Source organism: Glandiceps talaboti, chromosome 5, assembly GCF_964340395.1.
Source record: "Glandiceps talaboti chromosome 5, keGlaTala1.1, whole genome shotgun sequence".
In the NCBI taxonomy this organism is placed as follows: Eukaryota; Metazoa; Hemichordata; class Enteropneusta; family Spengelidae; genus Glandiceps; species Glandiceps talaboti.
The window spans coordinates 5124713-5139090 of record NC_135553.1 but is presented as its reverse complement, the minus strand read 5'-3'; the positions used below and the strand labels follow the sequence as shown (position 1 = coordinate 5139090).

Sequence of the window (14378 nt, the reverse complement as noted above, 5' to 3'; positions counted from 1 at the left end):
AGTGAAAGGGTGTGACAGCCTCTCAAAATCTTATAGAGACATAGCCACTATGTTAATTTCTCTGAATCCTAAGTTAAATTCTAGGTATCTCAACATATATAGCCAAATATCATATTTCCTAGAGAAATAAGAGGTGGTCTGAATTTGAAACCATTGAATGCAAGCAGTTTAAAATACTCACAGAAATGATGACAGTTATGTAGATATAATACATTTTTCTACAACACTTACCTGCAATGTTGATAACTTCTTCCTTTTTCTCCTCAACTAAGTTTTGTTTCTCAATAATCTCCTGTTGATGAAACATATAAGAATTTGAATTCATAATATTCCCATCTGATCAACTTAAGTTATAAAAGGCCAGTATGAAACGATGAAGACAAACTGTCGGTAACTAAAGTTGTATTCCCTTTAGTGGAATATTCATAGTAGATATTTAATATTTACATCAGGAATATTCACTATAATAAATAATTTATATAGACTGATTGACTAAAACCAAATTTTGCAAATGATGTATCTTTATAGACCAATTTTCTTCCTTATTTTTCAACTCAAAGCTTTCATAGTTCCCTTGTCACAGAATAGAGAAACCAAAATGGAACACTAAAGCTCACTACTTCAGACTGTTACCCATTTTCACTAGCGCAAATCTCTGTGCCATAAATATTTTCGTAGCATCAAATGACATTTGGGAGAGCAGACACTTTATTTGAAAACATATGGTGTGATATCTATAGCTGTTACTTTCTTTCTTTGTTTATTGAACTACCACTGATACTTCCAATTTCAAGGTCAATTTTCCAGTTTTAAACCGGTCAAGAAACCAGACAGAGTTTGTTTTCAATTCACAGCGAACATACATTTTGTAGTGTGAAGACTAAATTATGGTTGGTTCTGCATGCCGACATCTCAATGTTGCATGGTGAAAATAAACAATTTACTACACTCATACTGCCCTCGATACATATCGGTGTTATGCATGGTAGATTATCATCCATTTTAGACTCTACAAGTCTGACATTCAAAATCAAAAACAAAAACTACAAAAACAACCTGGTCAAAAATCTAAGTAATGACTCCAAGTTTTTTGGAGTATGATGGAAGTCTCAAAAATTGAGCAGAATATTCTGTACAACTCCATGAAATATTAGTAACAGTAAATGGTAAAAAGTTAAAGTGGGGTTTTTTGCCACTATTCATACCTAAAACCTATAATTTGTAATTTGAAGACACCATCTGTAATATTGTAGCAGAACTCATTCCTCATTCTATAAACCAAAAGCTGTGTCAGTACCAGCATAAATGGGTCTATGGTAGCTGTTAATGTAGCAACTGCTGGGAGCAACTGTGTCTCCATGAATAAGGTAAAGGGGACACCCCTGAACAAGGTAACAACAAGGGCCACTGAGCCATCTTGTAATTTTGAAATGTCCTCTTGATAAAATGAAAATTACAACTGCAAACTACTTGAGTTTAATGCCAAAATGGCATCACAACAGTCACCAGACTCCACAGGTCAACAGTTGACATTCTAAATGTCAAACACTTCACCCAAAGGAGGAGAACCCCTATTCCTGGCAGTACGCCAGTCACTGTGCTCAAGTGGTAACTGGGTCTTCATCTCTGTTCTGATAAGAACACTCAGGAAGGGCAATCCTGAAATTTTCATTTCTGAATATTTCTATATTGTAATCTTTGCATGATATTGAATTGGATCTCAATTCTTGGCAGTAAAGTCAGTGCCTTTGTTGAAGGGCACTTTTAGCCAACACTGTTCCGACAAACTCTCAGGACAAATACTGACTATGGCCTATCATAACCACTGGTAGGATTTTTCATTCCTTTATTGCAATCTATGCACCATTAAGTAGTATTTGGCATTGAATTGTTGTGCTCTGTATTTTGACTGAAACATACTGCAACATTTTTAGTACTTTCCAGACTTGTTCTCCTTCAGGAAAAAAAAATAAATGAAACAATAAACAAACTCCAGACTTGTTACATGAGACATGTGAATCATGTAGGATATCATCTCCTTGGCATTTGCCTTGGTAGCAGTGGCAAATATTATGTTATCGGCAACCAACTTACGACTGCATAGCTGATGATATCAAGTGAATGGCTACTTAATTTATCAGGACACAAAACGGCCCTGGAGTATTCAGACCTGATACTAGAGTGTTACACATCTATCATATCCAGTTACACAAAACTATCAGAGAAAGTCATTTTTATTTATACGTACTGGGCTATCTGCTGGTGCATGTGGTATCGGAGGTTCTTGTCTTTTGTCGGGTAATATCTCCACTTCTTTTCCTACAAATGTAAGCATTTTGAGGGAAAACAGTCAGTAATTCAACCTATGCATTAACCCGAGAATCCCCTCAGTTAGAGAAAAAGTTTCATAATTATGAAAAAAAAGTTAAAAGTTAGAATGAGATTTCTTAACCAAGGTGAATAAGTTATGGACACATACCAATGATATTTATTGCTTTACACATGAATTATTTATGTGGTTCTATTTTCAGCTTCCCTTACTTACAGTGATCTGAAAAGTCAACACGAAGTGGAAACCCAAAACCTGACCATTCACAAATTTTAATAGCGATGTTAGTGAAAAGAGAAAAGACTGTTTACAGCAATGGAGTAGGTGTATTAAGACTGGTGCTTTCTTAAGAGTATGGTATTTCTGATTTTAACGAGATAACCAGAATTCCTGAGTTTCAAGTTTTATTTGGGGTTTCCGTTGGGAGCAAAGAAATCGTCCTTAAAAGACTGCTTAGTATCCACATGTTTGTAGTCCCTGTAAATTCATGTTTCTTTGAGGATCGAACCAACCACACAATACTAAATGTGGTAAACTCCCTTGTTTTGAGTCTAGGACTTCCTTAATTAAGTTTTTATTTGGCAATTCCCCAAAGTATTGAGTGGCAAGGATCAATGTCAAACTAATAAACTGCTTTGATGTAGGTCAGAATTATTTGAACAGGCATTTCAAATAACAATTCACCTATTTCTTTGCTTACACTTTATAGTACTGAACATTACCCTTCAACAAGTTTGTACAAAATTATCATTTCTCCATAACTTTTTCAATGTTTACAGCTCATTTTTTGGACTATAAATATAACTATTATCATAATCAATCTCTTCACATGAGAATTACTCAGTAATAAACATGAAAATGAATTATTATTTTTTTACAAAATTATTGTTTCTCTCGAAATTTTCAAATGTTTCAGCTTATTTTTGGACAAGAATTAAAGATATAATCAGAATTAATCACTTGAAATGAAAACAAAGGTTGGTTTACAAGGGCTTATAGTTACAAAATGTTACATATTTATCGTCCCAAAATCTTTTAGTTTTTTTCTGTATGTGTTTGGTCATTTGGGGATTCAATACTCAAGCATTGCTCAAATCAGGACAGGCTTTTTGTTTGTGACAGATCATGATGGTCTTCAAAGATCTTTCAAGCCAGTGTAGCTTTACCTTTACATAATTTTTTTTTGAAAACATTTGAATCTTGTGAAATATCTGTCACCACATTACCATGTATCACCATGACAGTATGTGAATACATCAATGAAGTAGTATTCTGACTACTATTTGTATCCCAACATTTCGATTATTGCAATTTGAAAGTTTAGGTTTTGGACCTAAAATAATTTGTACAATATATTGATATATAAGGTTCACTGTATAATTAAGGGCAGAAGGAGTAACTGTGTTGTTTTCAGAGTACAGAACATTATGCACCACCTCTAAGTGTGCAAAAAATTGGATGCCATAATATTTTTATTATCAGAAGGGACCAATGCTCTACTTGGCTTTGTTTTTGCACAGCAAATTACAGAATTGGAAATCTGTGACTGTAAGAAAATGTATGGAAACTGGAATATTGTGACTATACAAGAGCTGTGTGATGACCACAGGTACGGTGTGCTTTTCAAAAACAATTTTACTACATTTTCTATGACTTTGAACTTTGATGAAGAGCATTACTAGTAATGTGAAGCTATTTTTCAGTCTGTTTACTTGTCTCTGTCATAAAGGTTGCTTGAAAAGGCTGCTGGAAACATAAAAATTTGGTTATAAAGGTGATGATTTGTGCAACAAATCATAAACCCTACACTGAAAGGCCTATGAACAAATGTACTTAAAGGTAAGCCTTGGATAAACATTGTAAATTGTAATCTATATAGCAGTATAACTCTTTTTACTAATGTCACACCATTGATATATTACTGACACTAAAATCTCCATTGTCAGACCGACTGTCTCTGGAAAGAAAATAGATATTTCAACTCTTGAGAATAACTGAATTTTGAACTTCAGTAATATAGATTATAATAACATAAATACTGTACAGGAAATGTAGTCTATCACATTTGGAAAAAAAATAAATCAAACTTTAATTTGATTCAAAAATCTTTCAATGACAGAAATTGGTACCAGTACTCTTCGAGTCTTTATACAAATAATTTTAGTGTACATGAGTGTGTGGGCACCAATACATTGCCATTCATGGATTTTTTTCTTTACAAAAATCCACAAAAATGTAATTAGGTTCAGACCACTAATTAGTGGTGACCAAAATATTCTGATTGAAAATACAATAGAACTGATTCAATAAAGAAGTGTGGCTCCAACAATATTTTTTGTAAAGTATTATCTTATAAGGAGATGATGGGCTGATCTAGTAGGAAAACATTGACTTCCTGATGTTGAACTTTTGAGTGCTAACTTTGTCTTTAGTATTAATTAAATTCTAATTAGGACTGATTAACTAAATGACCCCGCCCCCACTTCCTTTAGAGAATAAACATTAAGAGGTATTAATTAGTCAACAAAGGTAAACAATGTGGTCAATGAAGGCAGAGTTGTTTCAAGCTTATAAGACAAAACATCAACAGAACACTGGACAGTTTATAAGCACATAGCCCATACACTACTGTAGGGGCTATGATAAAGCAGTGGCAGGAGTAGAGTATTTACTGGCAGCATAGGCTTATGATGATTCTGGTTGCTATGGTGACCAGGAGGAAGCCATTTCTTATCCAGCCTACCTCCATTGTCCATTTCACCTTCTATTGGTTTCAGTTTCTCTTTGTTTTCCTCCTCATCACGCAATTCTTTGACACCCTTTCCCACTAGATCTACCTCCTGGTTTGCAACCTCATCTCCCTGGTTACGATCATCATTACCTTTGCCAATTTCTTCCTTTTGCTCATCCCCACCACCACCACCACCACCTCCTGCACCAACATCGTTGTTGTTCTCATCTTTATCTTTGATTACATCACCTCCTGCAAAACATGTGTGTCTATTTTCATTTTCTGCCTGGGATATTTCTTTGACGAAATGATTTGTGGGGTTTTCCTTGTCCATTTTTCATTGTTCATTTTTGTTGGCATTGCAGTACTAAACCATGACAATTTTCCACATCAATTTTGTGCAAAATGTTTTGTTTAAAATGGTCATACAAGTCAACTATTTTTGATAACTGCAAGCATTCAAAGTGCTTATGAGAATATTAAGCCGAGTTATCAAACAATTATAACTTTGATTTGTGCTTGGTGCAATGCTATAATTATAAAACTATGTTTCAGAGAAGTTCATGAAATCATCTGGCCATTTTGCATTTTTTCTTCTGTCTTTTGAGTTATTTAACAATTCTAAACTTGGATTTGTGCACAGTGTCATCTTTGAAGTGGCCTAAGGAACATAATTTCTGCTCTGCATACCTTTAAAGTGCACAAAAGAATATTTGGCCATGTTCTTTATCAAGGTAATTGGCTGAAGTTGGCAGAGTTTATTTTTGTTGGCATTGTAGTACTAAACCAGGACAATTTTTCCACATCAATTTTGTGCAAAGTGCTGCGTGGAAAATGGTTATACAACTATATTTGTTAACGACAAGCACTCAAAATGCTCATGAGAATGTTTGGCCATGTTTTGCACAATGAAATGTCACATCAGATAGAGATGGGAGAATGTTTTTGCCATTGTCATTTCATACATACATCGTTTGGAAGACTTAGGAGGGTTACCACTCACATAAATGCTTGAAAAGAATGAACAGCCCCTCCCCCACTAAAAAGGGAGTTTTGATATATCAAAAGTGGTCAAAAGGCAACTATCTTCTGTAAAATTACTAAAAGAATGCCAGCAGACACACTTTTATCAATATCGTGTGGTGATTCAATACTGTTTTGGGTGTATGATATTACGATTACATTATTATATCTAACAAAAGAGTTTATAAAGACATTCTAGTTACAGTTAGTACAGTTTCGAGATCCCAGTTACCATATTCAGAATTTACCATCTTTACCATACTGAAAGTTTTCTTCAAAAATACACACTAAATTTGTTTTGCCAAATTTCCAGTTAAATGTTATAGAATTCTCTAATGAAATTTCCAAAAGAATTTCACATATTGTTTTTCCACCTTGACTTTCTGAGCAAATCTCATAAACATAACAACTGTAATCTTATGTCAGTTACTTTCAACAAATGTTGCAGTGACTATCCTATCCAGTCCTTTCTTTTCCTCTACTTTACTCTCCAATCCTATCCTATCCTCTACTCTCCTCTCCTCCCCTCCCCTCTCTTCTCCTTTTCCCTCCTCTACTCTTCTCCCCTCTCCTCTATTCTATTCTACTCTACTCTAGTTCTACTTCATTGAACACACATAGCATTGTTTCCTTTCTGACTTTTAACTCACCCCACGCAATCCTCTCCTCAAACACAGCCATGGTAAACATATTTACATATTATATTGATAAGTCATGCGGTTATGCAATAGACAGTGACAGTGTGATCAGGTCGGTGTGACATACAACACTATCAGTGACTGCTGTGTCAAACCAACGAAATATCACAGGCATACCACAGCCATTCCTTCAGATCAGAAAAGATCTCTAAAACATGATATTTTAAGATATTGTTTTGACAATTTTTACCAAACTCTGAATCTTTCATTTAGCTTAGTCATACATATACATGTATATCATTAAAGGGGCACAGTCCAAATCATAACTTTTTTTTCTAAATTTTTTATTTACATGAAAGATGTCGTGTTATTCTACTGACAGGTAAATGCAGTCAATGCATTCATATACTATGGCAATTTCATTCTGATGCCAAGAACAATTTCATACCCCAAAATCACCATTTGTTTAATTTGCCTAAAATGCAATGCTACAGATCTTGTGGTTACTAGTAATGATAGGTTTCAGTAAACAGAACAGTGTTAGTATTTCTTCATACTAAACAAAAATAGCGCAGAAAAAAAAACTTTGGATCCAGACAGTGTGCCTTTAATGATACAAATATCATACACAGTTGAGAAGATGACAAACCAAGGACACAACTTGATCAGAAAAGATTCAGTTCTTAACATATAATAGTACAAAATAAAATAAAATACTGGTTTCCCTGATTAGTAGAGCAGTGACTTTTTCAGTATTGTATCAACCGTGTTCAGATGGTTCTACAATTTCACTTTTTCCTTTACATATGTTGGGATTTCTCATAAAATTTAACTGAAGTTAATGATTCAATTTTGGTACAAAATAACTTTTGAATTTATTAAAACTTTTCTTAAATGTGTGCATTTTTTCTTCTGATTCTGACATGATAGTGGTGATAACCAATTGACAATAGGTGAAGACATTGCAATGTTGGTACATACTGATCTTAGAATAATCACTCAGTGAATCATGTTTGAAAAAATAAAACAAACAAAAATCAAAAGTGAAAATCTAGTGAAAATCTAGGCATAAGTTTCACCTACCTGCTACATCTAGATTTGGAGCAATAGCTTTGTCGCCATCAAGTACATTTTTGTTTTCATCAAGTGCAAGTTGGTCTTGGTCCGGTAAGTTGAGGTCAGCTCCTGGTTGAACGATTTGAACTTCATCAGGACGGGATTGTAGGGTAGAATAGGTACTGGCAAACATAATGATAATACCAAGGAAGAGAACAGCCTGAAACAAATCAATCACAATTTGGTCACTTTTTCAAATTTTGATACCTTTCCAGCAGTGTTTACTTTCAATTTTAGACCTTTGTCACAAAGACGGGATAACGATACTGTATAGGAACAAGACTAGGATAAACCTGTACATGTATTTCTACAATTAGTTCTCTTTTTTTGGAAATTTTTTGCTAAATTTCTGAGCCAAAGTGACAGAGATATATGAACTCTTTGAAATTTTTCCATTTTCTATACATTGTACAATAGTTTGGTAAATCCTCAGTAAATATACTCAATAAAAAGTACAAGGGAACCTGGATAGATTTTATACTGTGTATGTCAAAGCACAAGTTTTGTCCATTTTGATTTTATACACACAAATTTTTGCATACATCTTACTTTACTTTGTTGTCTGAAAATTCTCATATTTTTCTTCTAGTCTGTCTGTGTCTCTTACTTCATCACTTACTGTATTTTATTACAATGATTACTGTCATCTTCCAATGTGTATATGTTTTACATCATGATCACGTCATCTCTCAACTGGTGTTATTCAAGTTTATTGGTAACCAATTGATGTAAAAATTTATCAATATTATACTGGGAAGGCGGTACTCCCACAGAAAGGTATATGGGTATGCTTTGCCCCAATGGGTTACTTTTTCACAGAAAAAAAAGCCCTAAACATGGGTTGAATTTTCATCTGAATATTTCCTAATTATGGGGTTGATAACATGGAAGATGATTTCATGTTTTGGAAATACTTTCATAGCATCAGAATAAAGGTAACTGGCTTGATGACTATGACTGGAAATTCCTAACAATGGGTCTGTTTTGGATGTTTTGAACTTGGGCTACACACATTCTCTCCCCCCCCCCCCCCCTCCACCACCCCCATCTCAAAATTTTAATCTAGAATCTTGTGAGAAGTGAATCGAAGCTATGGATAACCTCAAGACTATTAAACTTCAGGTATGAAAAATGGTTGCCTGGGATAGCTATAAAACAATTTGGGTACCGGTCAGAACAAAAGTAAGATTACCGGTATATGTAATCTTTATGACTTCACTGATGAGATAACACAAATGTGAGTACCTGGGATTGAAACCTGGGCCTTTAAGTCACAGACAGGGAAGTGATTGACAAACGTCATCAACTAAATGATCTAAATGAGATATACAGGAAAACTAGGATAGCTACATGCTACCACCCCTGCAGTACTGAGGTGGATTAATCCCACTGTATAAAACAACAGGAATGTACCAAGATCGTAGCTATTTACAGGTAAAAGACAAAGACAGTTCTGTAGATTCCTGAGATTACACAACCTTGTCAATTAGTGGGAGTAGAAGTCAGTACACTAGCAATGCTTTTATCAGCTTAGTCTTGGTGTTTGTATAGTTGAAGTATCTACAACAAATACTGGTACCATTATTGCATTTGTTGAGTGTATTTACTACCAGTATATATATATATATATACACTGTACTCTTACTTTCAAACCTAAGGAAACATTGTTATATAAAGATATGTCAACTGTACACTTGCCATAGCAGTGCTACTATTTATAAATAGCTTTAGGCACCGAATGTAGGACAGTGGACTGACTGTACAATTGATACACATTGGTGTCAACTTGGGGAGCTTTTAGTTATGGTTAGACTGCAATTGGAATACGGCTAGACCCTTTAGCATTGTGGCAAGATGCAACATTGTCCAAAAGTTGCCACTGTTCCATACTTGCTGTATAAGATACAATGAGGTAAGAATGTAGAACAGTGCACCAACTGTACAATTGGTACACATTGGCATCTAGTTAGAGCGTTTCAGTTTGGGGTAGGAAAAGCCAAGTTGGAACTAGACTCCCTCACAGTCCTCGGAGCATCACCAAAAGGTCTGTTTTGTATGTACTAATATCTACCACATAATTGTACTCAAATATCCTTGTACTGTGGGCCCTCATCAACTACATAGGGGTAATCATTCATTGACGTGTTTGTGTGATGCTCCATGTTATTGCATGCCCTGAGCATACAACAAACATCGCAGTAACACATCAAGGAATGATTAGCCCTATAGAGTGATGAGGGCCGACAGTACAAGAATATTCAAGTACAATTATTTTGTAGATATCAGTATATACAAAATAGCCCTTTTAGTGATGCTGCGAAGAATGTGCGATGAGTCTTAGTTGGAGCATCACTCAAAATGGTAACTGTTCTACATTTGGCCTGCAAGATTCAAGGAGGCAAACAAAGACAGGCAATTTTGGTTGGGTAATAGAGTGACATTGAAATAAATTTTGGCCTCCTAACATATAGCTGATTTACATCATCATCTCAAAGTGGCCACTGTTCTACAGTTATACCCATTGAGATTAAACCAGGCAAGACTGAAGTACAGTGGACTAACTATACAATAAATGTATTTCTGTACTTAAGCTAAGTGGTTAAGTTAGGTTAGGGATAGGTACAGTATAGGATGAAACCCCCTAGCACAAACCTGCTTTGTATCATGTGTAAATGAGTAGACATGTGTCTCTAACGTGACATGTATCAGTAGCAAGTAGTTGAGTGCAGTGAATAAACTCAGTTATATGGGTGATATGTTACCAATACACAGTATATAGAATTTATACTAGGTAGCTAATCATATCTGTTTTCTGTTTGCACAGACATTCATATAGGAAATTGACTTTACAAAGGTTGACAATTTTGCTAGTGTTTCGGTAACCTAGTAACACTGAGGTAAACATCAGCTAACACTTGAGTTATTTCCTGTATATTCAATCACAATTTTGATAACAACCCAGTAACTTGTAAATAGTAAAGAAGTTAGACAAATTTTACCTGCTACCCTTAATTAAAGTGTTTGTGAAAACAATGCAAGCAGTCTCAATAATTATGTTCAGTGAGCCCCCAAAAATGAAAAAATTATGTAATTAACATTTGATGTTTTATGAATTTCAGCACTAGAAGTGCATAGTCATCAAAATTTCACAATTTTTTTCATTAAAGTCATTCTTCACAATATTTTGATTAAAATTGTAACTTGATCAATATCTGCAGAAGGTCAGTAAAAACCTGCACAATTTTCACAAACGTTTCCTGAAATCTTCACTTTTAAATTTTTTACTCCTAAAAAGGTTTCAACCCAAGAACCTGTAATGAGATGAAAATTACAGTAGCCGTACCTGTGCTGATTTGACACCTGGCCCTTTTGGTAGACACTTCAAAAACATGATGGCTGGAAAGATATACCCTATCATAGTACCTGTAGTTGATCCTGTTAGACCAAGGATGGTTTCCACTGGAAAAATGGAAAAATGACAAATCAGTATTAAGCTATATTTTCACAGATAGATTAGACTTCCTAGGCTTGTACGACACTATACACACTATACATACAGTCTCAATCCTGTTTTTCCCAACTTATATTTTTTTTGTGTTCAAACAAATATCCCCCTGGTAGAAAGAAAGAGGATTCAAGATAAAATGAAACAAACCAATGAAGAACAAAATGTTTAGTATTACGGTTAGTTAGGCTGCGTAGCTTGGTTAGTATATGTAAGTTTTTGAAGGCTATTACAATGAGGAGAAACAGGTGAGGGACCCAAAGAAAATCTTCCCACGCAGACTTTTGTCAACCTGGATGACACGTTTGTGTTGTTTGTAGACAATATATGTGTTCAGTAAGGCATCCCTACACTTGTTGTGGTATTACAATCTTAAGCTTAGTTTGAATAGCCTGAGATAGAAAGACCACAAGTCTGTAGCTAGGTGTTTGGTATTGCCACAGTATTGTATACATGTAGGTAACACACTATCTTTTTACTAAATAAACCAATACTAGAACACTTTTCTCACCAAACCATGAACAATTGGATAAATCTCACAATTTTTTCATTCTTCAGATTTTTTGGGATTGATTTTGTTTGTGTGAACTAGTAGGCACACCCATGTCAAAATATTGACAAATGGCTCATACAAGTTTAGGATGTAACTGAATTTTAGAAAATCGGATTGTCTTTCATGCCCCTACTTTGTTTTGTGTACATTTTAAAAGACTTTGAAATTAGACAGATTCCTTAAAACAAGAACACAACAAAAATGTCTGACACAAGTTTTACTAATAAGTCAACAATAATGAATTAGCAATGTGTACTGTTTATGTCAAAATGTCACAAAGCAGTGTCAAAACTGTCATTTTTCAAACGATCTGAAGATCAAGTGACCAATTGTCAGTGTTTTTGTTAAGGGCAGTAAGCAAGTAAAATCTACCAGGGTTCCCCAGTAATTTTACCAGGGGTCACCCCCCACCCCCCACCCCCCACCCCCCAATTATGGTAGATTGTATGGGAAGCCAGGCAACTTTTACCCCTTTCCCCTTTCTGTTACCAGGGGACCCCCCACCTTAGCAAAAACACTGATTGTGATTTGTCATTGTTGGTTGGAGGGTAGTTCCCTCACCCCCTCATCCCTCCCTCCTCCAATGGTAAGGAGATATGTAGATGATTATATTATTGCAGTCAAGTTCAATGACAATTTGGATGTAGTCCTGACAATTTACACATTTTGGAAATTCCATTTTCATTTATTTAAGAAGATGCAGTGAAATTACACCGGGACCGACCTGATGTCTCTTTTACCTTTCTCAGCAAAAAAAGTGTATCCAGAGAAAAAGTTAGTAAAAGCTATCGTTTTACAGGTACTTACCGTTAGGAATGGCCACACCAACCATAAGAGCAAATGCAACGATGAATGCTGTAATAGCATTATGGGTACTTTGGGAAATACTATCACCTCCACCAAGAGGGTTTTCAAGAGAAGGCCCCTAAAGATGAAAATACACAATTATCAGAATTGAAAACAATTGAACAAAACCTCCATTGACACTAAATAAACGCTATATGGATGGGTATTATATGATCTTTCACAATAATTTGGTGATGCTTTATCAAAATTGATATTTTTTTATTTTGATTTTTTTTTCACACAATTTTTTGGAAAATTGAAGATTACTAATGACCGAGTACTGCAGTATATGATTGTAGTGATGTAGCAAAACGTACATCGAGCACACTACCAATAAAATAAAAATTTCAATTTGGATCAAATGTAGGAAGAAACTCTAAAAATTTGGCGTTAAAATGATTACACACAAGACTTTGTAAACTTGATAACTTACCTGTGAGCCAGATATCAATGTATAAATACTAGCTCTACATGGCATAATCATCATTGGGAAACTGAGCGCCACAGAGACCACAAAACCAAACTTGAGAAGATCATTTACAAAGGATGTCTTGAAGTTCATCAAAACATCTCCTTTTATGCCTTGTTCAATGAATGCTACATAACCAAAGAAACCAACCTGTAGAGGCAGATAAAATGATTGGCAATAATTTACTGTCTGCATTAGTCAAGTTTTTGTACAATGGTTACATTAGACACAGCTATAACAAGACACTTCCAGATTGAAAGTGTAAAATAAAACATACAATGGACGTCTGGTTGTACAAATGCTGAGTGCCTATATGAATGAATGGGTAAATTGTTCACCTTTTTTTTTCAATTAAATTGTTTGCTTCAAGTATGCACTCCACATCTTGGTTCCTAGGGCAGAATTGACACTTTTTATAGGAGGAACAGTGTGCCTTGTGAGTCAATCTGACACGTCTCTTGAGGCATAGCCATATCTTGTAACACACCAAAATTTGGGTTCAACCTATCCTTTACAAGTTACAAGAAAACCAAGTTTCTACCATTTTTGACCCACGACAAAACTTTCGGTCATTTATTGGTAGGTATTCTGACAGTTATAGTGGATTCAATGATATACATCTGCTTGTAGGGGCCTTTCTATAACTGATCATTCACTATGCATATACATCAAATGTTATGACATAGACCCAGGAGGAATGCACATATAAAATGGACTTAATGAATCTTATCTTGCCGTTTATTCTCACACCTTTTATTACGTCACTTTTCACTTAACAGTTTTCGTAGTTCGTACGAGCGCTGTTGGTTTTGTTCTATTAGTCATCCTTGTACTGTAGCTTGATAAAGGTGTGCTAGACACACCAAAACGTCGCTATCAAGATTTCAACTTGGGATTGGAAGTAAGGACGACTTCAAACTTTTGCTATCTATCCATTGAGTCACTTATTTTGTCTACATATAAATTATATATACATACAACAGTTCCTTTCATATTCATTAGTGAAGTAGGGTTAAAATAATGTCAGCACATTTCACAGACTTTTAACCCTCCATCCATCTGCCAACTTACTCAACCAACAATTTATCCACCCCCTCATTGTCCCTCTATCCCTTCATTCACCCATCCATTCAACCATCAATCCACCTACCCACCCACTCATCCCTCC

The 14378-nt window shown here is 35.1% G+C and overlaps 1 protein-coding gene across 2 annotated transcripts in view; it reads right to left on the bottom strand.

Annotated features, from left to right (window-relative positions):
- Positions 1–14378, bottom strand: part of LOC144435109 (uncharacterized) — a 39424-nt gene that overhangs the window by 6933 nt on the left and 18113 nt on the right. Inside the window, exons 8-14 of one of the 2 annotated variants that reach the window (XM_078123668.1) lie at positions 13175–13360; positions 12703–12820; positions 11181–11296; positions 7805–7997; positions 5211–5312; positions 2249–2319; positions 232–292 (exon numbers count right to left, since the gene is read on the bottom strand). In XM_078123668.1, coding sequence (XP_077979794.1) covers positions 232–292; positions 2249–2319; positions 5211–5312; positions 7805–7997; positions 11181–11296; positions 12703–12820; positions 13175–13360 — 847 coding nt within the window. The remainder of the gene's footprint in view (positions 1–231; positions 293–2248; positions 2320–5210; positions 5313–7804; positions 7998–11180; positions 11297–12702; positions 12821–13174; positions 13361–14378) is intronic. The other variant, XM_078123669.1, reaches the window with a different exon arrangement.